This window comes from Populus trichocarpa, chromosome 13, assembly GCF_000002775.5.
Source record: "Populus trichocarpa isolate Nisqually-1 chromosome 13, P.trichocarpa_v4.1, whole genome shotgun sequence".
Classification (NCBI taxonomy): Eukaryota; Viridiplantae; Streptophyta; class Magnoliopsida; order Malpighiales; family Salicaceae; genus Populus; species Populus trichocarpa.
The window spans coordinates 8,995,475-9,022,459 of NC_037297.2; the positions used below are offsets into that span (position 1 = coordinate 8,995,475).

General features: G+C 33.8%; 1 protein-coding gene across 1 annotated transcript; it reads right to left on the reverse strand.

The window, feature by feature from the left end:
• Nucleotides 1-24,487: 24,487 nt before the first annotated feature.
• LOC18104286 (pentatricopeptide repeat-containing protein At1g33350) lies at nt 24,488-26,499 on the reverse strand. Its single transcript, XM_006376042.3, has one exon. It carries the CDS (start codon nt 26,430-26,432, stop codon nt 24,855-24,857), a length of 1,578 nt encoding a protein of 525 aa, XP_006376104.1. The 5' UTR covers nt 26,433-26,499; the 3' UTR covers nt 24,488-24,854.
• Between the last annotated feature and the right edge of the window lie 486 nt (nt 26,500-26,985).

Here is a 26,985-nt window from a genome sequence, read left to right on the forward strand (position 1 = left end):
AGCATTTCAAAATCATCAATCATTAATTATACTCTAATTGAGAGGGTTAGGATTCAATCTCATTCTCACTAGACTAAAACACCTTCAAATCCTATAAGTGTTATCTTGTGAGATTTAGATATATTAGAACTTTCAACTATATTATCCACTCTATTGAGAGAGTTAGTTGTGATAACAAAATCACTCTTATAAACCTTTCAGAGTTAGGTAAAAACTCTTGATATTGGTGAAGTAATTTTACCAAGAAAAAATCTTGAATAGAGTATATCTTCAAGTGGGAAAAATCTTAAAATGAAAATATCTTCAAGTGGTGTAAAAATCTTGAACATGAAATATCTTCAAGTGGTGTAAAAATCTTGGTGTGGATTCATCAAGTGGCTATTGCACTCTTGAACTTGTACTAGTGAAGGAATACAATACTCAAATACGGGTTGGTACTTGAGGTATGAATGTAGGCTTGTTGAACCACATAAAAAACAAGTTTGCAAATTCTCTCTTTTATCTCTTTACTTTAAGTACTTTAATTATATTGTTTGTTATTATGTTTTACTTGAAGTAATTTGTATTAGTAATAGAAATTAGTGATACACCTAATTTACCACCTCTTAGATTTTATAGTTGTCTTAATCCTTGAATAACAGAAACATCATAGATAAAAAAAAAACAAAAACATCATTGATAAAGAAATATAAACATCACAAAAGAATAAAAAAAATTGTCATTCTAAAAGAAATGTTGAGCGGTGAAGTACAGTTAGAGGGGTTACGGTGCACGGGATTTGTTGTGGTTACTAAGGAAACAAACAATCTTAAAATCAGAGCAAACGATTCAAGTAGATGATGGGGAATTACAATGGAATGATAAGAAAGAGGAATCAAGAGGGCTAGGGTTATAAAGGAGAGGAAACAAAATAATTGCATGGATGAGGTTTTGAAAAAATATGGGAAGGAGACAAAAAGGGTATAAATATTTGATTTTGAGGTATTAAAATGATAGATTTTGAGGTGTCTAAATGGATACTTGATTTGTAACGTGTTTTACTTGATTCATCCTCTTTCACCTTTAACTTGTATGATTGACAATAAATCAAGCCAAATTGCAAGATTTCTTCTCAATTTGATCCCTGGTTGAAATCAAATAGATTCTTCAAACTCTTTCTCTTTTATTTTTTGGTCCTTGGTTCTTTAATTTCTTTAATTTCAATCAAATTAGCTATCAATCTTAGTTTTGTTTTTCTTCAATTAAGCCCTTGACTAGATTAATATAACCTTTCACGTAATACCAACTTGTCATTTTGGTTTTTGGTCATTTAACTTCTCTCAAGTTCAGTCAGATTTAACATTGTTTCTTTAACTTCCTTTCAATTAAACCCCTTAAATGCATCATAAGTTAATTTTAAAATCTTTTGTCGTGTCTAATTTCATTACCCCACATTGTTTTTATTATTCTTGTTTTTAGAAATTTAGAAAGTTTGATTTGAAAATAACTTTGAAATGTTTTCTATGAAAGTATGTTTTTAAAGGTTTTTATCTTTTATAATATATTTTTTTGAAAATCTGAGGGGTAACAATGGATTATGATATCATCTATCCAAAAAATCAACACTCTAGCTTCCTTTCCTCTTTGATTTGCCTGAGCAAAGCTCTAAATTGTGGCTAAATAATAGACACCAAACATAGTGCTTGAAATTCAACATAAAATTAAACTCTTTTTGTTCTTTTTTTTAGTGTTTAGAGAGGCACGTAAGATGCATGCACCTTATATACAACACACTTCATAGACCCTAACGGGTAAGGTGCACGTGTTGACATTACCTCATCAATTTTCAGAAGCTTTTGGCCAATTCCCATAGTTTATGAAGGACAATTTTGAACCCGGAAAAATTTCCACTCATCTTATATAAGTTTTAACATATTGGTAGTTATTGTGAATTTTGATATTTGAATTATGTGGATTTTGTGTGCATGGGTTTTGTATACATGATATTAACTCATTATGTTGCGTGGTGATTTTTCTATTTATTCATAAATTCAACTCAGGATAAATGAACCATGTTTGGGTGTTATTCAAGGATGTTGACACGTGGAGGAAAAATTGTTTGATAAATATTTGATTTTGCCACATTAAAAGTTAATTTTTTTAAAAAAGTGTTTCCTTTAATGTTCTTTTTTTTTGCAAGTTCTTTGGTTAATACTTGTTTTTTTTTCTTTTGTTATTCATAAAGTCAACCTAAGATAAATAAACCACTGTTAAGCATTGTTTAAGGATGTTGACATATGGATGAAAATCGCTTAATGCGTGATTTGATTTTACCTCACTCAATATTATTTTTTAAAAAAAAAAATTGTTTTCTGTAACTTTATTATGTGATAATTGTTTTTGTTATTTGTGAAGCCAAATTAGGATAAATAAACCATGCAGTCATTATTCAAGGATCTTGATAAGTGAATCATAGAAAGTATTAATACACAACTTTTTATTATTCAAAAATAAAATAAAATAAATACAAGGGTTAGGAGCGTGCGGGTTAGAAGAATAGGTATGCCTAGCCCTAAATTTAAACTCAGGTGTGCATGTAAGCCCAAGCCACACTCATGATTTTAGGTTTTTTAAAAAAGGAATCTTAATACAGTTTATTAAAAACAACACCTAGATTTTAATCATTTTTTCACCAAACACACACACACATATACATATCCAATGAAACTTTATAACCTTGTTTCCCACAACAAAACACATTACAATCAGCCAGAAAACTCAAAATCAAATTAAAATAACTTTTTGAGCTCCGATCTATTTTTTTGACATCATCAAAGGTGGAAACCATCTCCATTAAGTTCCCTTCTCAAAAATGAATTAATAGACACCAAAATTAAAGTTATTGATGATCAAAATCCAACCACCTGAAAGCTTTCTCTCTTCTTGAAATTCAAATGATTTCTCTCTCCTTTTTCAAGATCAAAGAAGGACTAAAAGGTAAGAAAAATTAAAGTTCGAGACTTATCTAGCTACCCGAGAGCTTTCTCTCTTCTTAAAGTTTCCAATAACTTTCTATCTCTCATTCAAGATCAAGGGATTGAAACATAAAAACAAATAGGACCTAAACAAAAAAAATCCAAAACCAAAAGGGACCAAATATTACAGAAATTTAAAATTGAGGGATTAAAGTGTAGATCTACACAACATTTGACCAGTACACATGGGAAATAAGGTGTTAGTTTTTGTCATTGTTAGTTTCAATCTTTATTCTTTTAATTTTGTTTTTCATGACAAATGAAAATCTTGTCATGCAAAAGCAACATGCCATTTAATCCCGAAACAATCTTCAACAGCTCTGGTGCGTGATAGAAACAATCCATAGGGAGAAAAAAAAGTAAAAGACAAAAAAGGCATAACTTTAAAGCATCATTATTAAATTTGATCCTAGGGTTGATCCAGAGCAATGGCCAAGTCCCAAGTCAACTAAAAAAAAAGTTTTTAATTCAACATTGATATAAAACACATATCCAATACCAAGGCTTCTAATTTATAAAACAATAACACAATTCAATACAATACAACAATTGAAATGACTTATAATAAATTGTAAAATTGGATTACAATATTTAGCTGATTCTTGTTTTTCAAATAATAATAATAATAACAACAAGCAAACATGGTACAACGTTTCCTTCACATAAAAGAACTGTTGTTACCTATTTTTGGGTTCCCACGCAAAAATGAAAAAATAAAGAAAAATATCATAAGATATTTGGAAGAAATCCAAAATATAATAGCAACGAGAAAAGGATGGTGGAATGCCCATAAAATGGCTAGAAATTGATTGAGGAGGTTCAAAAAATGCAAGGATTTAAATTTGACAGTATATTTTTTTATTAATAAGAGCCCTATTAACAAGGAAAATTCAATTTGAGAAAGAAAGGTCCAAAATCATATGTTTATGAACTCAATTAAATTTTATTAAAGGTTTAATTGAATTTATAGAGGGTTTGATTGCAAGAAAAATTGTTTTTTTACGTCAATTTAGGCTTTATTTGGAAAAAATTAAAGTTCAGGGGTCCAATTACAATTCATCCAAGGACTTGACTACAAAATTTCAGAACTTGAGTGACCAAACTAAAAATGGCCATTTCACATCTCAAAACAGCATCGTTTCAAAGGACATTGTTCATCACCTTCTTCATTATACCAGGGAAGCTGTTTCAGCAGGAAGAAGAAGAAACAATTAGCCTCAACTGCCCACGATGCAATGCGTTACTGAAACGTATGTCATTTATTCAGCTATAAAGCTAGAGAAAAAACGGGCGCCCCTGCCATTGCCGAGCATTACCATTACTCCTGCAATAACGGTTCTGAATGTCTTTATTATCATGGAAAACACATGCATTCTCTGGCTATAAAAGCTAGAGAAGGGATCGAACACAAGGGGAAGAAAAACCAAGGAGAGGAAAAAAAACACAAAAAACAGAAGGAATAGAAGAGAGAAACCGAAGAAAAAAGAAAGAAATAGAGAGAACCAAAGGAAAACAGGGGAGAATAAAGGAGGGAGAGAGAGAAGAGAAACAGAAACAAAACATACCAGAAAGAGAGAAGACACGGGGACAAGGGGAACGAAACAAAGACAATGACAGGGGGAACAACAATCAAAACAAAAGGAGATAAGGAAAAAACAAAGGCTTGAGCCTCTGCACAAGGAAGAAGAAGAACAATCACCGCCGCAGCAGCCACCATCATTTTTTTTGCTATCTCAAACCACCGCCAACGACAGCGAACACGCTCCTTCACTCCAGGTAATCTTCTTTCCTTCTCTAATCCGTCTTGCTGGTCTGTTTCATTTGCATGCAGAACATGAGCAATTCATGTTCTGCAGCAAATGAAATATAATTAGTCGGTTATTTTGCTGCGCATAGTAACCAGCTAATTATAATTAACTGGTTACTGTGCTCAGCACAATAACCAGTTATCTTCTCGGGCTGGACTTTAGTAGTCCAGTCCACACGGTTGGGCTAAGTCCAGCCTTGTAGAAAGAAGGTTTTCTTTTTGGGCCGGTTCTGGTCTGGTTATATTTTGGGTCGATCTCAGCCCAGTTTCTTTCTGAACCGAGTCCGGCTCAGTCCAAAAAAAAAATTCAAAAACAATCCTTTTGAAAAAAATTGTAATTTTCCCGCGTATGTTTCTATTAATTTTGCTTAATACTAGATTGTATTTTTTTACTGTAAAGATACAAATCCGATATTAAAATATATGGTTTTCATCAAAACATTGCAAATTAAAAAAACAAAAAAATGTTTTTGTTTTCATGCATACGACCAAGTCTCTAAAAAAAATCATATCGTATTTTCATACAAAGAAAATTTTTTAAAAAAATGTTTTAGCATGCATTTTGACTTTAATAACCAGTTTATTAAAGTCGTGAGAACGAAGCCAATATTTCAAAAAAAATCATTTTATTTTCTTTTAGTATTTGAGATTACGAATTTATACGTAAAACATATTCCCGATATTAAAAAGGCATTTCTTTTGTTGACATAGAACGATTAAGTTTTACCCGATAAGATAAGGATCTCCTTACCGAGGAGAACTTTTCTTAAACCTTAGGAAGACCAACAATTAGAGCGCGCAATAACACCTTAATTTTTTATCAGACAATCAAACAATGCAACTTACTTTAGGTAGGGCGTATTTGGGGTGCTAATACCTTCCTTTTACGCAATCAGTCCCCGTGCCCGATCTGTGAGACCAGTTAGGGTTCCTACTGACCAAAAATACTAGGTGGCGACACCCATTCTAATTTTTCACTGATAAAAGACAAGGAATTCTTGTCTTCCCATATTTGCCAGATAGATAGAATACACTTTATGAGAGTGGATTTTTCACCGTGACGCCGCACACGTGCAACAAAATTGCGACTCCACTAGGGACCTTGTGGACTAAGCTTTGTTTTTGTCTAATATTTGTGTTTTGTTTGGTTTGCGTGTTTTCTGTTAATAAGCTTATTTTATTTATTTTCTTACACGCTTTAATTTTTGTACATATATGTTCATGCATTGTATAGAACTGCCTCATGCATCACATACTTTAATTTTTGGAAAGCACACACAAGATTCTAAGTTAGGTGGGGGATTAGCGATCTGCCCTATGACTATTGGTCAGGGTTCAAATGCATGAAACACCCAACTCATATTTGAGTGTCTGCTTGGTAATGGTGGGCATACGTGCCTTAACCATTTCTCGCAACGCTTTTATACTATCTTTATGAAGATCGTCACTAGGCAGATATGAGACCCTTTTTGAGACTTGATAGTCAACTTACCCTTTTGTCTCACTTAATGAATAGAACCTGTCCTTATATTGTGTGTGTTAACCTTTTGTTTTGCATCAAAGTAAACCCTTCCTGAAGTATCTTAAACTCAAGACTTGTGGTTGACACAATGGTCGTTACTCAAGAAATTTCGGCTGTAGAGCAAGAATCAAAATTCTTGTATCATCATGCAAGGGTTACGACCATGTGTCAATCCTGGAAGGGCGAGCTCATCGTATAGAAATATACTCATACATTTATCATACATGTTGTCAGGTTGAAACATAGGTCCCCACCCAAGATTTGCTACACCTGAAAGATGGAAAATGAAGAAAAAGCTTAGTTGGAGGCCTATTATCAAAATGAAATTGAGAGCATCAAAGGTCAAGTAGCTAGACTTACAGATCTGCTTAAACAAATGTTGAGCTCTAAGAATGGAAAAAGGGATTTATGCACAACCTCCTATGAAAACACCATCAATCCACGTCCCTCACACATCTCAGAACTTAGGGGCAGACTCAATAACCGGGAATCATTTTGTCCCTTTCACTACTGTCTATCCAAGTCAAGCTCATATCACCGTGAATCCAACAACAAAAGGACCTTCTTACAATAGGTTTACCAATCCCATGGGCCATGATAAATGGGTTGGCCTAGAAGAAAGATTGAGAACAGTTGAAGGAAATAATCTGATTCACCATGTGATAGCAGTTAAAGTTTGTTTAGTTCCAAATATGGTGGTGTCGAAGGAGTTTAGAGTGTCGGACTTCGTCAAGTATACCAGACTAGAATGCCCATACACCCATCTCCGGTCATTCTACACCCATAACTGGTTATTATACTCAACACAGTAACCAGCCATCTTCTTGGGCTGGACTTTAGTAGTCCAGTCCACACGGTTGGGCTAAGTCCAGCCTTGTAGAAAGAAGGTTTTCTTTTTCGGCCGGTTCTGGTCTGGTTTTACTTTGGGCCGATCTCGGCCAAGTTTCTTTCTAAACCAGGTCCAGTCCAATCCAAAAAAAAATTCAAAAACAATTCTTTTGAAAAAATTTGTAATTTTCTCGCGTATGTTTCTATTAATTTTGCTTAATACTGGATTGTATTTTTATACCGTAAAGATACAAATCCAATAATAAAATATCTGGTTTTCATCAAAACATTGCAAAAAAATTTTAAAAACAAAAAAATATTTTTGTTTTCATGCATATGGCCAAGTCTCTCAAAAAAATCATATCATATTTTCATACGAAGAAAATTTCAAAAAAAAAAAAGGTTTTAGCATGCATTTTAGCTTTAATAACCAATTTATTAAAGTCATGAGAACTAGGTCAATATTTCAAAAATTCCTAAAAAAATCATTTTATTTTCTTTTAGCATTTGAGATTACAAATTTATACGTAAAACGTATTCCCGATATTAAAAAAGTATTTATTTTGTTGACATAGAATGGTTAAGTTTTATCCGATAAGATAAGGATCACCTTATCGAGGAGAACTTTTCTTAAACCTTAAGAAGACTAACAATTAGAACACGCAATAACACCTTAGTTTTTTATCAAACAATGTAGCTTTTCTTAGGTAGGGCGTATTTAGGGTGCTAATACCTTCCCTTTACACAATCAGTCCCCGTGCCCGATCTCTGAGACCAGTTAGGATTCCTAGTGACCAAAATATTAGGTGGCGACTCCCATTCCAATTTTTCACTGATAAAAAACAAGGAATTCTTGTCTCCTTATATTTTCCAGATAGATAGAATACACTTTATGAGAGTGGATTTTTCACCGCGACGCCGCACACATGCGACAAGAACAACATGTTTAGATTGGATTATTGATATTAAAGAGTTTAGTTCTTTTAGACATTAAGAACCCAACTTAATGTTGGTATCATCAGAACACCTTATTTTCAATTCTCTTGTCATATAAATTAAGTATTTTTTTGGCCGTGCAAACTACTAATAAACAATAACACAATTCCAATATCAAGTCCAATACAGTTTATTAAAAACAACACCTCAAATCCTTTTAGATTTAAACAATACAATTTCTATCATTGAAAACCAAGTCATTACTAGCCTTCCACAATCTCTAGCAGGTGCAACAAAAGAATCTCCCTTCACCTAATTTAAGAACCTTGAAGTCCACAGCATCAAGTTTTATATAAGAAGACTTATCTATTGTTTAGGTGTGTTGCCGCATTATTCCAATTTGTTCATCTTTTCTCCTATATGTACTTTCCATAATGAAATCATCACTTATATAGGTCAATAAAAGATTGTTATATATATATATATATATATATATATATATATATATATATATATAGAGAGAGAGAGAGAGAGAGAGAGAGAGAGAATAAAATAAGGCTTTAAGCCTTTAACAAAAATACCTAAAAAACATTGTAATAATTGTGTGTGTTGAAACCTGTGGAGAGAATAAAAAATGAGAAGTTAATTTGCCCGAAATTAAAAGTAATCCAAGCTTAAATTAAAATTAAAAGAAAAGTGTTGCATCACACAAAACACAAGTTTATTCAAAATATCATGTTTGCTGAAGCTGAATTTTACAGCAAAGAAAACAATATATTGGATTGCAAACTAATGAGCCCAATCTAATAATCAGCAAGCATAAGCTTAATATCTAAAACAACCTTAAAATATTAATTCTAGACCAAAACAAACCTAAACTAGAACACTAGTCCTAAACTGAATGTAAATATCTAAATAATGAAATGAAACAACTGATAAAACCAGAAAATAATTCAGATTAATACAAATAAATAATTCAACCCAAAATTAATTTGTCATTAAATACTCTAACCTTTTGTTTCTTATTTAGCTAGGATAAATAAGGAATCCTTGTTAAAAAAGGATTTTGAAACATTAAGGAATCTTTGCTACATTTGAAAATATATTATTTTTCATTAAAGATCCTTTTAGAACTAAGAGAGTCCCATAAATAAATTGTTGAATATTCTTGTATTATGAGGAAAATAATTCTTTTCAAATAGAAAGTCCATAATACAAGACAATAAATAATAAAATTCACATTGCATTTTCCGACTTGAATTGCAATACCTTCTCGAACTGAAATTGATCTAAACTTTTAACTCAATGTAGAAAACTATGTTTGGAACTCCTGGTAAAATTTCAATATGATCCAACGATCAGATTGAGAATTATACTCAATAGCATAAATTGGATAGTAAGCACAATTATACTAGAATCTGAATTTTCATGTTTAATATTTTCTTAGATTGTATCATTCCCTCTCTCTTCAAGATGATTTGTCATTGAATATATAACATGAAGAACACCTTTTAAAGACAACAAACCACCATCAACCCAAAACAAAGGATCGCCATCAAAACCTTGCATAATCTTTTTAGCAAAGAAAATATTCTAAATAAACCTCTCCTTCACATACAAGCTCTCATTTTTTCAGTTATGTTCTCCCTTTTAAGATTTAATTAATCCTTATAAACCTACTTAGGTGTAAAAGAAATAAGAACTACAGGATTCCCATCTTTCACAAAAGAAAATATATTCTTGAACCCGTCAAGCATAGCTTTTTGATCATATTGTTAAGGCCTACACAACAACAAATGACTAGCATGCATAGACACATCAACACATAACGGCTCATCACAATACTTTATAATAGAAAATGCAACTAAAATCTATTTAAGCACTTTCATCTCTCCATAATCATTCAACCACTATAATATATATAGAATAGAGTGTTTTGTAGTATACAAGTTTAATTTATCCACCAAATCATTACTTGCCACATTAATGCAACTCTAATTATTAATTATCATACTACATATCTTATTTTGAATATAGCATCTTGTATGAAAGATGTTCTCTCCTTGCTCCTCCAAATCTCTCACCCTAACTAGCAAATCCAGTTCTCATTTCACCACAAGCATCTCCCTCTCAACAGGATACTCAACTAATCACCTAGCATCCTCAACATCTTCTCCTTATCATTAACCTCCTCATTGATCACAACCTTACCATAAGCCTTCATAACCATAACTCGTTTATTTAGACGTTGCGAAGCAACATGGCTAACTCTCAAACAACAACAACTTTTCATGTCACAATTACAAAAAGTAGGAATTTCAACTTTACCTCTACAATCAATGGAGATTCCCTTCTCTTCTGGAGTTTTGGATCTTTCCCTTACATTCGATTGAGATTGGGTAACCCCCATATTAGCCTTCCAATTAGGTTTCCAAAGTGATGGATATCCCAACGATTAGCTTGGTCATGAACTATCCTTATGCTTGAGCTATCTCTCCATTTTTGTTGTCATGTGCACCATATCATCCAACTCCACATAATATTATGATCTTATGATTCAGCCCATTAAAAAACCTCGCCTTAGTGGCCTCTCTATTCTTCACTTTATTAATATGAATCATCACGATCTTCATCTTCTTATGGTACTCATCAACATTCTTTGTTTCTTAGTTCATTAACTGTAATTTTTTGTACAAATCCCTATAATAATGACTAAGAATAAATCATCTGCTTATAATAGCCTTAATCTTCTTTTGAGTCTCAACAAACCTCTCACAATTTCTTATATGACTCAACACAAGGTGATCTCACCACATAGTGGCATAATTCATGAACTAATTAAGAAATTTACATCTTAATGCTACCCAAACTCCTATCTACCCCACTATATTACCCAAAACTATCCAAATCATCTCTTTAGTTGAATTACCCATCTCTCCTAACTCCCTCAAGCCTATGATTTCCAAGCTTCTCAAAATATATGAAAAAAATAAAGACAAAACTACAATTATGATTTCACGAGTAGTAAACAAATTCGTATGAAATATGAACGTTTTTAAAGATATGAAATAAAACAGATATAAAACTAATGAAAATAACTTTACGAACACCCAAATATCTCAAATATAACCTTAGTATACTAATTAGGTCGATTTCAACAATAACAAAACATGTTTTATAAGTTGACACAAATCAAACCTATTAACATAATTTAATACCCAAATTTAAAACGCAAACCAAAACAAGTCCAAATGACCCCAAATTTAGTATTTGATTTTATTATACCCAAAAACCCTAGAATCTCAATTTTAAAACAATTCCACCATGGTTTGAATTAATCTCCTTTGTATTAGTGTTTTTCGTGGCAAAACTAGATCTTTAGCTTTTTATAGTCTTTTTTTTTAATTTAATGTTACTGATATTGTTGCGATGTCGCGGTCGCACAAATTAATTACCCTAGCTTCAAACACAACACACAAGATAGTATAGAGCAAGCAAGGGGTCGATCCCACGAGGAAGGTTTAGTTCAGATTTTTATGCTATACGTTATGTAATTGGGGGGGTTTGATTTGCAATGATCTTAAACTATGGTAGAAATTAAACTAACAAACAAAATCAATTAAAACTGAAATATATCAAGAAAACAAACCTTGGTTGCAAGCACACATCCACCTACAGAAATCAGAACCGATCCTTGAAACGAAACTTCAGCTTATATTCTGAATTTTTATCTTTTCTTAACATTGGTTAATTAACGGATCCGCCGTATAACTAACCCTAACCAACAAACAATCACAGTGTCCGCACTAATGATTTAATCCAATGGCAGCCTTATGATCTAGATAAATTCATTAATCTTAACAACCAAGTTGTCAGTTTGTGTTGCTTTGATCGAATGTTCTCCCTAAGTTTAATAACGTAGTTCCGCTACAATTATCAAGCTTAGTTGCTTCACAAGTTTATATACCATAACTCCGGTTTTGATATCAAACTTAGCAATAGATTGTTCACAATAATAACTTAGAGTCCGCTCTAGCAATTAAGATAAACAATCATAGAAAATATGCATAGGAAAACAAACATGCTTATTCATAATACAAACTGAAAATAAATGGAAGAATAAATCTCACAGTTCTTGAAATCTGAAGGTGTTTGCGTCCTTGCAACCAAGAAAACGAGCTTAGCCTTGCATATCTATTGAACAACTACTCCTAAAGATGAAAGAAAGCATTATTTCTAGTTTGTAGAGGGGAGAGTTTGTGTTTCTTCTCTTATGGCTGCCACCCTTCTTTCTTTGATTCTACTGCACTCCCTCTCCCTCTCTCTTGGCTCTTGGCTCTCTTAATATCATGAACTTAGCTGCCTATTTATACACAAATTGTAAGTAAGAAAATTCAAAGTTCAAGTGTGAACATCAAGAGATGGTGGTAGTGTGAAGGCGGCTGGCGGCTGGTGGCTGGCAGCTGGTTTGTGGTTGGTGGTTTGAGGTTGGTGGCTTGAGGTTGGTGGCTGCCTTCCTTGACCTTCTGGATTGATTTACTTGAGGAGCTAAATTGCTGAAATTAAAACTTGGATGCCGGTTTTGATGCTTCGGGATGTAATTTGGATTCGTTTATTCACGAAACCTGTTTGCTGGCAGAATTCAGTTGTCATCTTTGCAAAATAATATCTCCCTCATATGACATCGTTTGTGGCTGACATTTTGAGCGTTTGTAGGCATTTGAGTCAGGAATCCAAAACAATTGAGTTTGCATCAATTGGATATCTACAGCTCCAGATATTGAATTTTGAATGGACAAAGGTCAACACTGGCAGAATGCGAGTTTTGACTTTGAAGGATGTGATTTCCATGATCTTTGTATTTTTATTTTTCTTGACTTATATTTCCAGAAAGGTATGGATGTTATCTTTCTAATGCCACTGGAATCACTTCATTTCGACTTCTAGAACTCACGCTCTGCACAAAACATCGACTGAGGGTCAAATCTGCCAATTACCTCCAATTTACTCCTTTTTTGCATCTTTCATCTAAAGGTGCCTTCAAAACATAAAACAAAGAATATCAAGGCATTTTATACATAAAACATAGGCAAAACACTAGTTAAATGTGGGTGAAACTATCGAATAATATGGTTACATCAAATACCCCCACACTTAGCTCTTGCTCGTCCTCGAGAAAGGATAGATAAAATCAAATTGAAAATAACTATGATCAATCTCTTAATCTCCCATCAATGTCCAAGAATATATGCATTATAAACAAGAATACAATCAAGAAGGATACAGAGTATAAATTTTCTTGAATTCATTTACATGCAAACTTCAAAGCTTAATTAATTGTCAGGATTTAAATGAAATCTATGTCATGCCAAAGTGATAGGTCCTCTCATTGATATACACTCCAACACTCACGTGTTTAGGGCTTATGTGTTTAAATCTCTCAAATTCAATCAATGAATATAATCTACCATAAGCTTGCTCTTCAATCTTATCTCCATTACTAACATATTACAAGCAATGCATGAATCAAAAGGTCTTATTTTCCGGTTGTAATGGGGCTAGGGGTAAGGTGAGGAAAAAGAAAGTAAAAGGAAAGGTTCAAACCAAAGAAAGTAGAGCATTCTGAAAAATGATATTTCAAACAAGATATTCCATCAAAACACATAAATTTTCCATCTTTAAGCACCAATGCTTAACTTCTTTTGATTTCAAGCTCTTTCAACATAAAACCTTAAGAACATAAAGGAATACTTTGTTTTTCTTTTCTTTTCTTTTCTTTTTCTTGTTTGTCACCTTTGGCAACTTTGCCCATCTTTTCATCAAGCATCACTTCTTCTTTCTTTTCACATTATTTCCAACTATAATTCCATGAGATATCACAAGTATATGCTCTACTAATCCTTGGCCAGGGGAAAAGGAAAATATATAAAAAGTTAAGGCTTATACATGGATAAAGCAAAGAAAAGATAAACAAGCTCAAAAGGGGTTTACTAAGGACAATTTGCTTTAGGTTGGCTTTTTGGTTCAAGTGGTTAAAATTCCTAATGCCTTTATCATTTTCATGTATATATGTAATGTGAATGTAATCTCAACAAGATATGAAGCAAGTTCTAGAGATACATATCATTGAAAGAATGCACAATCAAAGAATATAATGTTGAAGGCTCAAAAAGCTTGCATTGGTATAACACTATAAAGTCAACATGGCATATTCTCAAAGTCAATCCTTAAAGCAATTAAATGTTTAAAATTTTCATGCACACTCATTCATTTGATTTATATCTTCATCTATCTCAACTAATTCTCATACATAATACTCATATTCTCAAAAACCAATGGGAGTTCTAAAGATCAAACATAATTTTTTTTTTTAAATAACAAAGAAAACCAAAGTTCTCTTAATACCCCCACACTTAAAACACAACATTGTCCTCAATGTTGAAATAAAAGAAAAGGAATATAAGAGAATGACAAAGATAAAGTAAAATGCGAAAAATAAAAGATAAGGAAAAAGAAAGCAAATCTGATTTTTTTTTGTGCTGGGTTGCCTCCCAGTAAGCGCTTTTGTTTTATGTCATTGGCTCGACATGCTGCATGCTCATTCTTCATAGATTGGTTCAGCTAACTCCATAGAAGCAGTAAGTTCTACCGTCCAACCTTCATAGAAAGGTTTCAAGCGATGCCCATTGACCTTGAGTACTTTATTGGTTTCTAAACTTGTAATTTCAACTGCACCATAAGGAAAAACATTAGAAACAACAAATGGTCCAATCCAACGAGAGCGTAACTTTCCAGGAAAAAGTTTCAAACGCGAATGATAAAGAAAGACTTTGTCTCCAACATGAAACTCCTTTCTTGTAAGCATTCGGTCATGAAGACTCTTAGTCTTTTCTTTGTAAATCCTTGCATTCTCATAAGCATCTTTCTGTATCTCTTTAAACGTGGTTCCAGTCTTTTTGGGTACCAAAAGGATAGACGCCACCCATTCACTGTCCGTGATGAGGGGAATGACTCCTGCATCATGGAGGATAGTTTGCAAAGCTTGCAAAGCCAATGCTGATTGGTGCACGTTTTGGGGAACACATATATGCCTCTCCATCTCTTCTATCTTGGTAAAATCATAGCCATAGCTCAAAGCTACGCTTAATCCACAAACTTGCTGCACACACTTATCAACTTGGTCATAGCATGTGATAGAATAAACATTGCTATAAGGATATGTCATTGCATCATGAAAATTAAATTCTATTTTTTCATCTCCTACCTCCATAGATAAAGTATCCTTACCACAATCAATCTTTGCATTGGCAGTTTTCAAAAATGGTCTCCCAAACAATATAGGAGTGTTGTTTGATGAATCACAAGAATCATGTTCCATATCAAGAATATAAAAATCACATGGAATAACCAAACTATCAATCTTGACTAGGACATCTTCTATCACACCAAGTGGATAAACAAAACTACGATCCGCAAGTTGTATAACAATACTAGTTTTATTCAAAGGCTCAAGACTAAGAGAATCATAAACTTGTTTAGGCATAACACTAATGGATGCACCTAAATCACATAAGGCCCTGTTAAAACTAGCATTACCAATAACACATGGGATAGTAAACGCACCTGGGTCCTTTTGCTTCGAAGGCATATTCTTTTGAACAACAGCAGATACAACTTCACCCATACTTACCGTTTCGTGACCTTTCAGTTTGAAAGCTCTCTTGGTAGTACAAAACTCCTTCAAGAATTTGGCATACTTCGGAATTTGCTTGATAGCATCAAGCAAAGGAATGTTGAGTTCCACTTTCTTGAAAACCTCTAAAATCTCTTTTTCTTTGTCCTCTTTCTTTGACCTAGAAGAATTCACAGGAAAGGGTGGAATTAGTTGAAAACTGGAATTCATTGAGTTAGGACTTACCTTCGGAGTAATGGTCATTGTTTCAGTTTGGGAAAGAGGAGGATGTTTCTTCTTTCTACTCAATTCGGTTTCTATCTCTTCTTCTTTCTCAATCTCAATTTGTTTCGACCTTTGCTCTTCAAGTTCTTTCCCACTTCGCAGCATGATCGCACTAACATTCTTTTTTGGATTCAATGCTTGGGAGGGTAACTTTCCATTCATTTGTGCTTCCAATTTCCCCACACTTGAAGCTACTTGCCCCATTTGCTTTTCCAAGTTGTGAATACTTGACCTTGTTTCCTGTTGAAAAGACATGACATTTTGTTGTAAAGTCACAGTGTTAGAAGCCAAAGTTTTCATCATCTCACGAAGATCATCATTGGATGACGACCCCATAACATTGGAGTTTGTGAATGGAGAAGGGGGTTGTCTTGCTTGATAATTCTGTTGGGATTGAAATCCATGGGGATGGAACTGTCGTCCTTGATTGCTTTGTTGAGGTGGGTTCCCATATCGTAAGTTGGGATGATCTCTCCATCCAGGATTGTATGTGTTGGAAAAGGGATCATATTTACGTTGGGGTTGTCCATTGAATGCTCCATCAACTGCATTAGCCTGTTTAATATAATCTTTTTGCATTGTTGGGCACATATCTGAGGCATGTCCTTGTAAGGAACATATGCTACAAACTTTTACCTGTTGTACATTTCCACAAGCCAAAGAACGCACAAGAGAAGTAAGATCATTAACTTTATTTTCAAGGTTAGAAATACTTACCTCATTTACTCGTTTGTTTGAGAAATCTCCACGGGTGCCAAACTGTTTCGAGTTGGCTGCCATGTTTGAGATCAATTGGCGTGCAGCCTCGGGTGTCTTATCTACCAATGCACCTCCACTTGCAGCATCAATGATACTACGGTCAGTAGGCATCAATCCTTCATAGAAATATTGAATGAGTAGCTGATCAGGTATTTGATGATGAGGACATTGAATGCAGAGTTGCTCAAATCTTTCCCAATATTCGGAGAGTGTCTCTCCATGAGATTGCCGAATCCCACATATTTCTTTCCTTATGTTGGCAACTCGAGATGCTGGGAAGTACTTCTCAAGGAAAATCTTCTTCATGGCATTCCAAGTTTCAATTGAACCTGGGAGAATAGAGAAAAGCCATGTCTTTGCTGCCCCTTTTAAAGAGAAATGGAAAGCTTTCAACTTAACCTGTTCTTCGTCAACTCCATTCGGTTTCATGCCAATGCAAACCATATGGAACTCCTTGAGATGAGTATGAGGATCTTCTCCTGCAAGACCATTGAATATTGGTAGCAAATGTATAAAACCAGATTTGAGCTCAAAGTTTACATTATTGTCGACGTTTATGCACAGTGGCTGATTTTCCACGTTAGGAGCAGCAAGCTCCTTGAGTGTTTGTTGTCGTGCAACAGCCATGGTGTTGAGGCGAGCTTCCTTTCGTAACCTGCGTAAAGTGTTTTCTATTTCGAGATCCAACTGCACTTGAATTTGATTAGTAGAACGGGTTACAGGCATAAATCGTCAAGAAAACTCAAAAGAAACCAATCACACAAGAGATTGAAAACAATGCAAATTGTACGAAAATCCTACGGTAGAAAACTAAAACTGCCTAAAAACCCTAGAAAACAGTGGAATTTGGCCTCGATAAGGTGAGGCTAGTGGTTTACCACTACTCTTGTTCAGAACGTCGTTTCCCTTCAGGAAACAAAAGGCCGATACCTAATTCCACCAAAAAATCTGTTTTGAACAGTACCGCTGTCGTAAGTGAACAGTACCGCCGCAAGCAAAAATTCTATCTCTTTTTTTTTTTAGAAAAAATAAATAACAATCACAGCAAATAAAAATAACAGCACAAGAATTAACTAAAATTACTTCCCCGGCAACGGCGCCAAAATTTGTTGCGATGTCGCGGTCGCACAAATTAATTACCCTAGCTTCAAACACAACACACAAGATAGTATAGAGCAAGCAAGGGGTCGATCCCACGAGGAAGGTTTAGTTCAGATTTTTATGCTATACGTTATGTAATTGGGGGGGTTTGATTTGCAATGATCTTAAACTATGGTAGAAATTAAACTAACAAACAAAATCAATTAAAACTGAAATATATCAAGAAAACAAACCTTGGTTGCAAGCACACATCCACCTACAGAAATCAGAACCGATCCTTGAAACGAAACTTCAGCTTATATTCTGAATTTTTATCTTTTCTTAACATTGGTTAATTAACGGATCCGCCGTATAACTAACCCTAACCAACAAACAATCACAGTGTCCGCACTAATGATTTAATCCAATGGCAGCCTTATGATCTAGATAAATTCATTAATCTTAACAACCAAGTTGTCAGTTTGTGTTGCTTTGATCGAATGTTCTCCCTAAGTTTAATAACGTAGTTCCGCTACAATTATCAAGCTTAGTTGCTTCACAAGTTTATATACCATAACTCCGGTTTTGATATCAAACTTAGCAATAGATTGTTCACAATAATAACTTAGAGTCCGCTCTAGCAATTAAGATAAACAATCATAGAAAATATGCATAGGAAAACAAACATGCTTATTCATAATACAAACTGAAAATAAATGGAAGAATAAATCTCACAGTTCTTGAAATCTGAAGGTGTTTGCGTCCTTGCAACCAAGAAAACGAGCTTAGCCTTGCATATCTATTGAACAACTACTCCTAAAGATGAAAGAAAGCATTATTTCTAGTTTGTAGAGGGGAGAGTTTGTGTTTCTTCTCTTATGGCTGCCACCCTTCTTTCTTTGATTCTACTGCACTCCCTCTCCCTCTCTCTTGGCTCTTGGCTCTCTTAATATCATGAACTTAGCTGCCTATTTATACACAAATTGTAAGTAAGAAAATTCAAAGTTCAAGTGTGAACATCAAGAGATGGTGGTAGTGTGAAGGCGGCTGGCGGCTGGTGGCTGGCAGCTGGTTTGTGGTTGGTGGTTTGAGGTTGGTGGCTTGAGGTTGGTGGCTGCCTTCCTTGACCTTCTGGATTGATTTACTTGAGGAGCTAAATTGCTGAAATTAAAACTTGGATGCCGGTTTTGATGCTTCGGGATGTAATTTGGATTCGTTTATTCACGAAACCTGTTTGCTGGCAGAATTCAGTTGTCATCTTTGCAAAATAATATCTCCCTCATATGACATCGTTTGTGGCTGAAATTTTGAGCGTTTGTAGGCATTTGAGTCAGGAATCCAAAACAATTGAGTTTGCATCAATTGGATATCTACAGCTCCAGATATTGAATTTTGAATGGACAAAGGTCAACACTGGCAGAATGCGAGTTTTGACTTTGAAGGATGTGATTTCCATGATCTTTGTATTTTTATTTTTCTTGACTTATATTTCCAGAAAGGTATGGATGTTATCTTTCTAATGCCACTGGAATCACTTCATTTCGACTTCTAGAACTCACGCTCTGCACAAAACATCGACTGAGGGTCAAATCTGCCAATTACCTCCAATTTACTCCTTTTTTGCATCTTTCATCTAAAGGTGCCTTCAAAACATAAAACAAAGAATATCAAGGCATTTTATACATAAAACATAGGCAAAACACTAGTTAAATGTGGGTGAAACTATCGAATAATATGGTTACATCAGATATGTAGGGGCAATAATGAAAACAACAACATTTTGTTTTGTAATAGTAGATGTCACAAGCAAAGCAGTAGAAGACTTAAATCAAAGAGAAATTTAAAAGCGAAATATAAAAAACAAAATTTCATAAAGGTATAACTTGATTTTGAAGCCTAACTTTTATATCAACTTATGTGAATCCCGTGCATATAAAGATTCAGAAACCCATAATAAAGCATATGACAAAACCAAAAACCTAAAAATCAAGTTTATGACAGAGAAATCTAGACCTACAGATAACCTTGTACCTAAAAACCAAAAATATTGAAAATTGAACCTAGACCCATTGTTTATAGTGAAACAAGAACCTAAAATATACAAAGATGTCACAAAGTCACTTATACATGGATAAGTTAGTTGTTGATCTTTATCTCAATAAAGAGAAAAGTGTTGTATCATGCAAAACACAAGTTTATTCAAAACATCATGACTGCTGAATTTTACAAAAAAGAAAATAATATATAATTCTTCTAAATAACCCTAATAAACCATTATTGGATCAATGGGCTCAAGCTAATAATTAGCTAACACAAGCCTATGCCTAAAAACATCGTAAAACATTGATTTGAACTAAAACAAATCCAAACTAAAACACTAGCTCTAAACTGAATATAAATATCCGAATAATAAAATAAAACAACAAATAAAACCTTAGAATAATTCAGATTAATACGAAAAAACAATTCACCCAAAATTAATCTGACATTAAATACTTTAGTCTTCTTTTCCTTATGTAGCTAAGATAGACAAGGACTCATTGTAACAAAAGAATTTTGAAACATTAAAAAATATTTGCCGCACTTGGAAACTATGTTGTTACTAATTAAAGTTCCTTATAGAACTAAACTTGTAATAGTCTGAACTGTACGACTCGATCAATGTTAAAAGATTCCAACATATCCTCTTTATTTTAGGGTAAATTTTTATTTTTTTTTTCAAAAATTGGCAGAGTTTCGTTTGCATTTAGGACATCCCAAGTTATCAACTACTATCAGTTTACTCAATCAACCCATCATCACAAGGTCCCTTAATTCCGGACCTTATATCAAGCCTCATAATTCCACACCTCATACAATCCACACTATATAAATATATATCCTACAAGTAAGTTCAATATGAACATAGTCCAACACATCATATCATAAAATTTAAAGGAAAATGAATACTAACATGCAAAGAAAGTATTTACAATATAAGAAGTGTTCTTAAATATTTCAAAATGGTTAATTACAAGATAACTAAAAATACTACATGCTAAGCTGAACCTTTATAAATACATTAAGGTTTGCACAAAAGTATACTACATATACACGTTAATTCCCTTTTCTTTTAAGTTAAATATTTACATAAGCTTTACAAAATAGAGTCCTAAACTAACGATCTTCCTGAATGTTTGATGGACATGTTACATAAATAAACATACCATTATGTTGATAAAGAATATATGTATGCTCATGTAATGAATACGAATGAAGTATTAATTTTCTATCAAATCCATGAGAATTCTAACAAAGAACTTATATTTTGCTTGTAAATCTTTTAAACCCAATTAACACTCATTTGTATATTCTTAATTGAATAATCTTATTTACTTGCATAAACTGGGTGACCTTGTAAGGTTTAATCCTGTAATTCATATCCCGGCAATCCTATCATGGATGCCATTAGCCGGAGCTAATCATGTAAATCATATCCCGGCAATCCTATCACGGATGCCATTAGCCGAAGCTAATCGTTTGAATCATATCCCGGCAATCCTATCACGGATGTCATTAGCCGGAGCTAATCGTGTAAATCATATCCCGGCAATTCATATCCCGGCAATCCTATCACGGATGCCATTAGCCGGAGCTAATCGTGTCAATCATATCCCGGCAATCTTAGCCATTAGCCGGCAATCATACTAGGTTTTATTTGCATTGAACACGATATTTATTATAATTGCATTCACCAGAAGGATTCTAAATTGTATAAGTATAAATAGGAGGGAAAATCACGCACCTGCTTCGTCTGTCTCGCGACCTCCCCTAACAGAAGATCCAATCCTGGTTGCTCCTCCTGAATCACAAGGAATTTTTTTTTTTTTTTTGTTATGATTCTTTCAAGCCAATATTATAGAGAATCCATATTCATCCATTACTCATATGTTACTTTCTATACATGTTCATTTCCTCATAATCACATACATACATATATCATGTATATTTTCAGAGTTAATATCTCAATACACAAGTGTTCGTATGACTCAATTATTTTATATTCTTATTTATAGTATTCACATGAAAGTCTACTGTTATTGTCTAACTTTGAACTGTTACTATCCAATTTCCAACTGTTACTATCCAATTTCCAACTATTACTGTCAGACTTTGAATTGTTACTGTCTGACTTTGAACTGTTACTGTTTGACTTTTCCAACCGTTACTGTCTGACTTTGAACTGTTACTATTTGACTTTTCCAACTGTTACTGTTTGACTTTTCCAACCGTTACTGTCTGACTTTGAACTGTTACTGTTTGATTTTTCCAACCGTTACTGTCTGACTTTGAACTGTTACTGTTTGACTTTTCCAACCGTTACTGTCTGACTTTGAACTGTTACTGTTTGACTTTGAATTGTTACTGTCCAATTTCCAACTGTTACTGTCTGAACACTCATCAGATTTTTAGCTATATCTAAAGTTCTAAAACTCCATTTTAACTGAGATTGATCTCGTTGGAAAGTTAAGACACGAGGCTACTAGTTCTCTGAGGGAGGAGAACCCAGTTTTGCCTCCAAGATAGTCAAAATTGTTCATTTACTAATTAGTCCTACTGCCCTACATAATCAGTCACGACTCAGTCTCAGTTGGTAACCCATAACTGGAGTTCTACATTTCCAAATTGAGCAAGATCAGTTTCCTTGGTTAGCTAACATTCAAATCTACAATTTCTATGAGGAACCCGATCCTAATCCCCTCATCCTCCTACCCGAAATCTCATCGAAAGTTAGGAGACAAGTCTGTCCAGATTCCTCTCCCCCTCCCCTTCACACAATACTTTCATAAACTACATACCACACACATGAATTAACTTAATCTCAACAATAAGTATTTTTTTCCCCAATTTATGTCTAAGAACCCTAACCTATGATTCAATATCAAGGCATCAATTCTTTATCGAATTGAAAAATGAATTTTTTTAAGATCATGTTTAGAATACCTTACCCGGTACAAATTAAGATTTTGATCTTCAACCAGTTGAAGATTTTCAACTCCCTCCTTTCTTTTCTTCTTGTTCAATTTCCCTCCTGTCTTTTCTTTTTGTTCAATTTCTTGGTAATCCTTTACTCTCAAGTGTTTATCCCATCTTTAAGCTCTTAATCTTGGATGGGTTCTTGAAATTTTAGTGTTTCTCTCTTGATTTCTCGAGAATAGGTATAAAACTCCCTATTTTCTCTCATTATAGTTCCTATAGATTTTTTTGGTGAGGAGAGAGTATTTATACTCTATATTTTCTCTTATTTGCATTTAGACCCCCCCTTTTTCCTTTAAGTGTATTATTCTCTTCAATTAAATTCAACCCTCAACAGTACCGGGTTTATTATAATGTCTCGAATTATTTTGCCCGGAAATTTATATTCAAAAATTTCTGAATTTCTGTTTTTATTTAATCATATGCATGAATTTCTTCACTTTTATTTATTTATTTATTATTTTTTCTCGGGGTTTACAAAACCTCCCACAAATAAGTTGCTAAAATCATTGCATTATGCCTAAAAATCATCTCCAAATAGAAAGTTCACAAGTTAAAAGGCAACAAATAACAAATTTGTATTGCATCTTTATAATTTGTATTGCAAAACTTTCTCGAATTGCGATTGACTTGAAATTTTAACTCAATGTAAAATAATATCTAGAAACTTATGGTAATATTTCGGTCCAATCCAATTGTCGGATTAAAAGATATGCTCAATAGCGTAAAATTAGACGGTATGCACAATTACGTTGGAATCTGAATTTTCTTGTTCAACCTTTTCTTGGATCATATAAAGAAAAAATTATGTGTGTGGATTAGAAAAAAAAAAAAAACTTGAATTGAAGGGAGGACTAGAGAGCAAAAGATGCTTGAATTAGGAAGAAGAAGTCGGAAGGAAATCTCTTGTGTGGTTGTTTGTCCTTGGAATTAGGGATTTTTATCCTTAATTCAACATGATGATGTTTTAAAACAAAACAAAAATTAAGTTAGGTCTCACTAGGTTTCCCCGGGTTTAAACGAGCAAATTCATTTAGGGTTTTTTTGGTCAACCCGTATTGTTCAGGCCTTGGATAAACTAGTCAAGTGGGTTCAAGTTTTAAAACAATGCTTTGAAGTGCTAAACGAAAAGAAAAAAAGGATTGATAACTAAATGAAAATAAATTTAAAACTTAAAGGACCAAGAATGAGAAGTTGCAAATAGTGCTATAAATAATGAAATGTGAGAGAATGAATAGGGAATTCATAGTAAAAGACTAACTTGTTTTAGTTTAATGTTACGTATTTTCCCTTGTCATTTAGAAAAGCAAGAGAAAAGAAACAAAGCCTCTGGAGCGACTTCTTAAATTTCTTTAAACTTGTTAAATAAATATCATTTATAGTCACATACAGGACTAGAAAAGTCGAGAAGGATCTTTCCACGATGCTATTGATTAGGTTATAGGGTCATATTGAACAATCAAACAATTTTATAGCCTAAATGTGATCTAGCCTCAGCTGTCAAAACACAAGGACAAGCGAGTATTATGAAGGCAAATTAAGTTTAGTGACCAAACCAAGAGAGGAAAAAGGAAAATTTAGAACCTATCCTTTCATTGGCATTATAATTTTCTAATTACAAAAGCGTCTAGAACTATTAAACGAGTAGAACATTTTAGTCAATCTCTTCATATAGAGATGAAATTGCACCAACCATTTTTTTTCAGCTCTAGATCAAGCCATATACTTCATTTCTAGATATAGCTTTATTAGAAGTGATGTTACATTGGCTAACAAAGACAGACAATTGAGCTCATGTTTACTCCTTTCTTCATAGAACAGTAAACTTCAGATTAAGAAATGATACAACACACAATTAGAATTTCAAATTTAAAAATGAAATAAATTCAGGTTACCTATTTTCAGTTAGTGTTTGTAGGACTTCAGCAGCTTGGGCTAATTAAAGTAAACCAGATTTTCCAATATCTGGTAAATTTCTTCTGCTCTGGGATGTGATTTGTCTACAGAGTGAAACTGAGAAACCTTGTTATCAACCTCAATCCAACTGCAACCTGGAGTCTTAGGAACATTTAGCTCCTTCAACATCTTTCTCACCCTGCGGACATCATCCCACTTCCCTAACTTTCCATATACATTTGCCAACGTTATACCATAGCCTCCATTGTTTGGATCAATTTCAAGCAGCTTTTTAACTGCAAACTCTGCCAAGTCTGCACGACCATGTATTTTACATCCATTAAGCAAAGAGCCCCAAACAACCTCATCGGGTTGAATCTTCATTTCCCTTAGAACTTCCAAGGCTTCTTCCAACCTTCCTGCTCGACCAAGAATATCTATCAAGCACCCATAATGCTCAATCTCAGGTTCAATCCCGTAATTTAGAGTCATCATCTGGAAATAGAAACGACCCTTTTCAACCAATCCTCCATGGGTACAAGCATTTAATAACCCCAAAAAGGTAATCTCATTTGGTCTTACATCGGCTACATAATGCAACATCTCCTCAAACACACAAATAGCCCTCTCACTTTGTCCATGAAGTGCTAAACAATTAATCATTGAATTCCAAGATGTCAAACTTTTCTTTGAAGTTGCGTCAAAAACCTTCTTTGCCTCTTTTAAACACCCACATTTCCCATACATATCCACCAAAGCATTCAACACAAACGAATCTGAACTACGCATATTCCTGTAAACATAACCATGAATCCATTTCCCAACATGAAGCATCCCAGTGTGACCACAGGCAGAAAGTGCACAGACAACAGTCGTCTGATTAGGCCTCATGTCTCGATGCTGTACCTCCAGGGAAAGACCCACCATCTTCTTAAAAATCGTAATAGCCCTGGTAAACAACCCATTTTGCGCACAACCCGAAATTACAGCATTCCAAGAAGGAACATCCCTCTCAGGCATTTCATCAAAAAGCGTAATAGCATTCTCAATCTCCCCAAGTCTGGTATACCCAGAAATCATAGCAGTCCATGAAACAACATTTCTCTCAGACATTTCGTCAAACATCCGCCTCGCAATTCCAATATCATAACCAGACCTCGAGTAAGAATCAATAAGGGCAGTTTGCACAACTGGGTATTGTCCAAAACCCAATTTCTCAATCTGGGCATGCACAAATTTTGTTACTTGGCAATATTTCAAAACATGAGGGAACAAAAAATGGTTTGGTTTTGGGTGTCCTCTACGAAGCATGAAACGAAACAAATCAAAAGACGATTGATGGTCTTGTATAGAGGCATAAGCAGTAACCATAGCAGTGTAGAGGTAGATGTTGGGGAATTCGAAATTGTTAAAAATGAAGCGAGCATAGTAAAGGTTGTTGAGTTGGAGAAGGCAACAGCGAATCAGTTTGAAAGTGTAGAAATTGGTCTGTGAGTGACCGAGGATTGTCAAAAAGGATTGGAGTTGTTTAAGGTGATTGAGATGATTGCATTTTGAAACTATTGATAAGACTCGTTGGTTTAGATTTGTTGGGTTTAATACATAGAGGGAACGCATGATCTTGCCACAGTGTTTCAAACTTCTTTGGCCTCAATTTTCACTCCTCTGGTTTCAAAGTTTTATTTTAAAGGTTACGCGCCCTGGGCTACTCATGCCCATGTACGAGGATTGTTTTTTTTATTAATGTTTTTTAATTTTATTTTTTAATATTGAATTTTTATTAAATTTTTATTATTATTATATTCAATTCTATCATATTTCTGAAATAATATTATAGTTTTTTATTAGAGTTTTAACATTTTTCCAACTTTTAATCATATATAAAATATTGAGACTTTATTTGAATGTTTTATTTAAAATTTTCTTTTCAAACCATAATGGATTTTTGTTTGGGAAACAGTGCTTGAAATTTACAAAACATCCAGATATTGAGTTAATCATTGGTTTTGCAAGTGTCTTTTTTATTTTATTATTCAATAAAATATAGTTTTAAATGAGTTTTCAAGTTTAACTCATTGGATCTAGTTTAATGATAATATCAAAAAGTTTTATGTGACTTGAATATATTTTTTTAAGTTGAAAAATATTTTGGTGTAATGGCAGCGTAGCG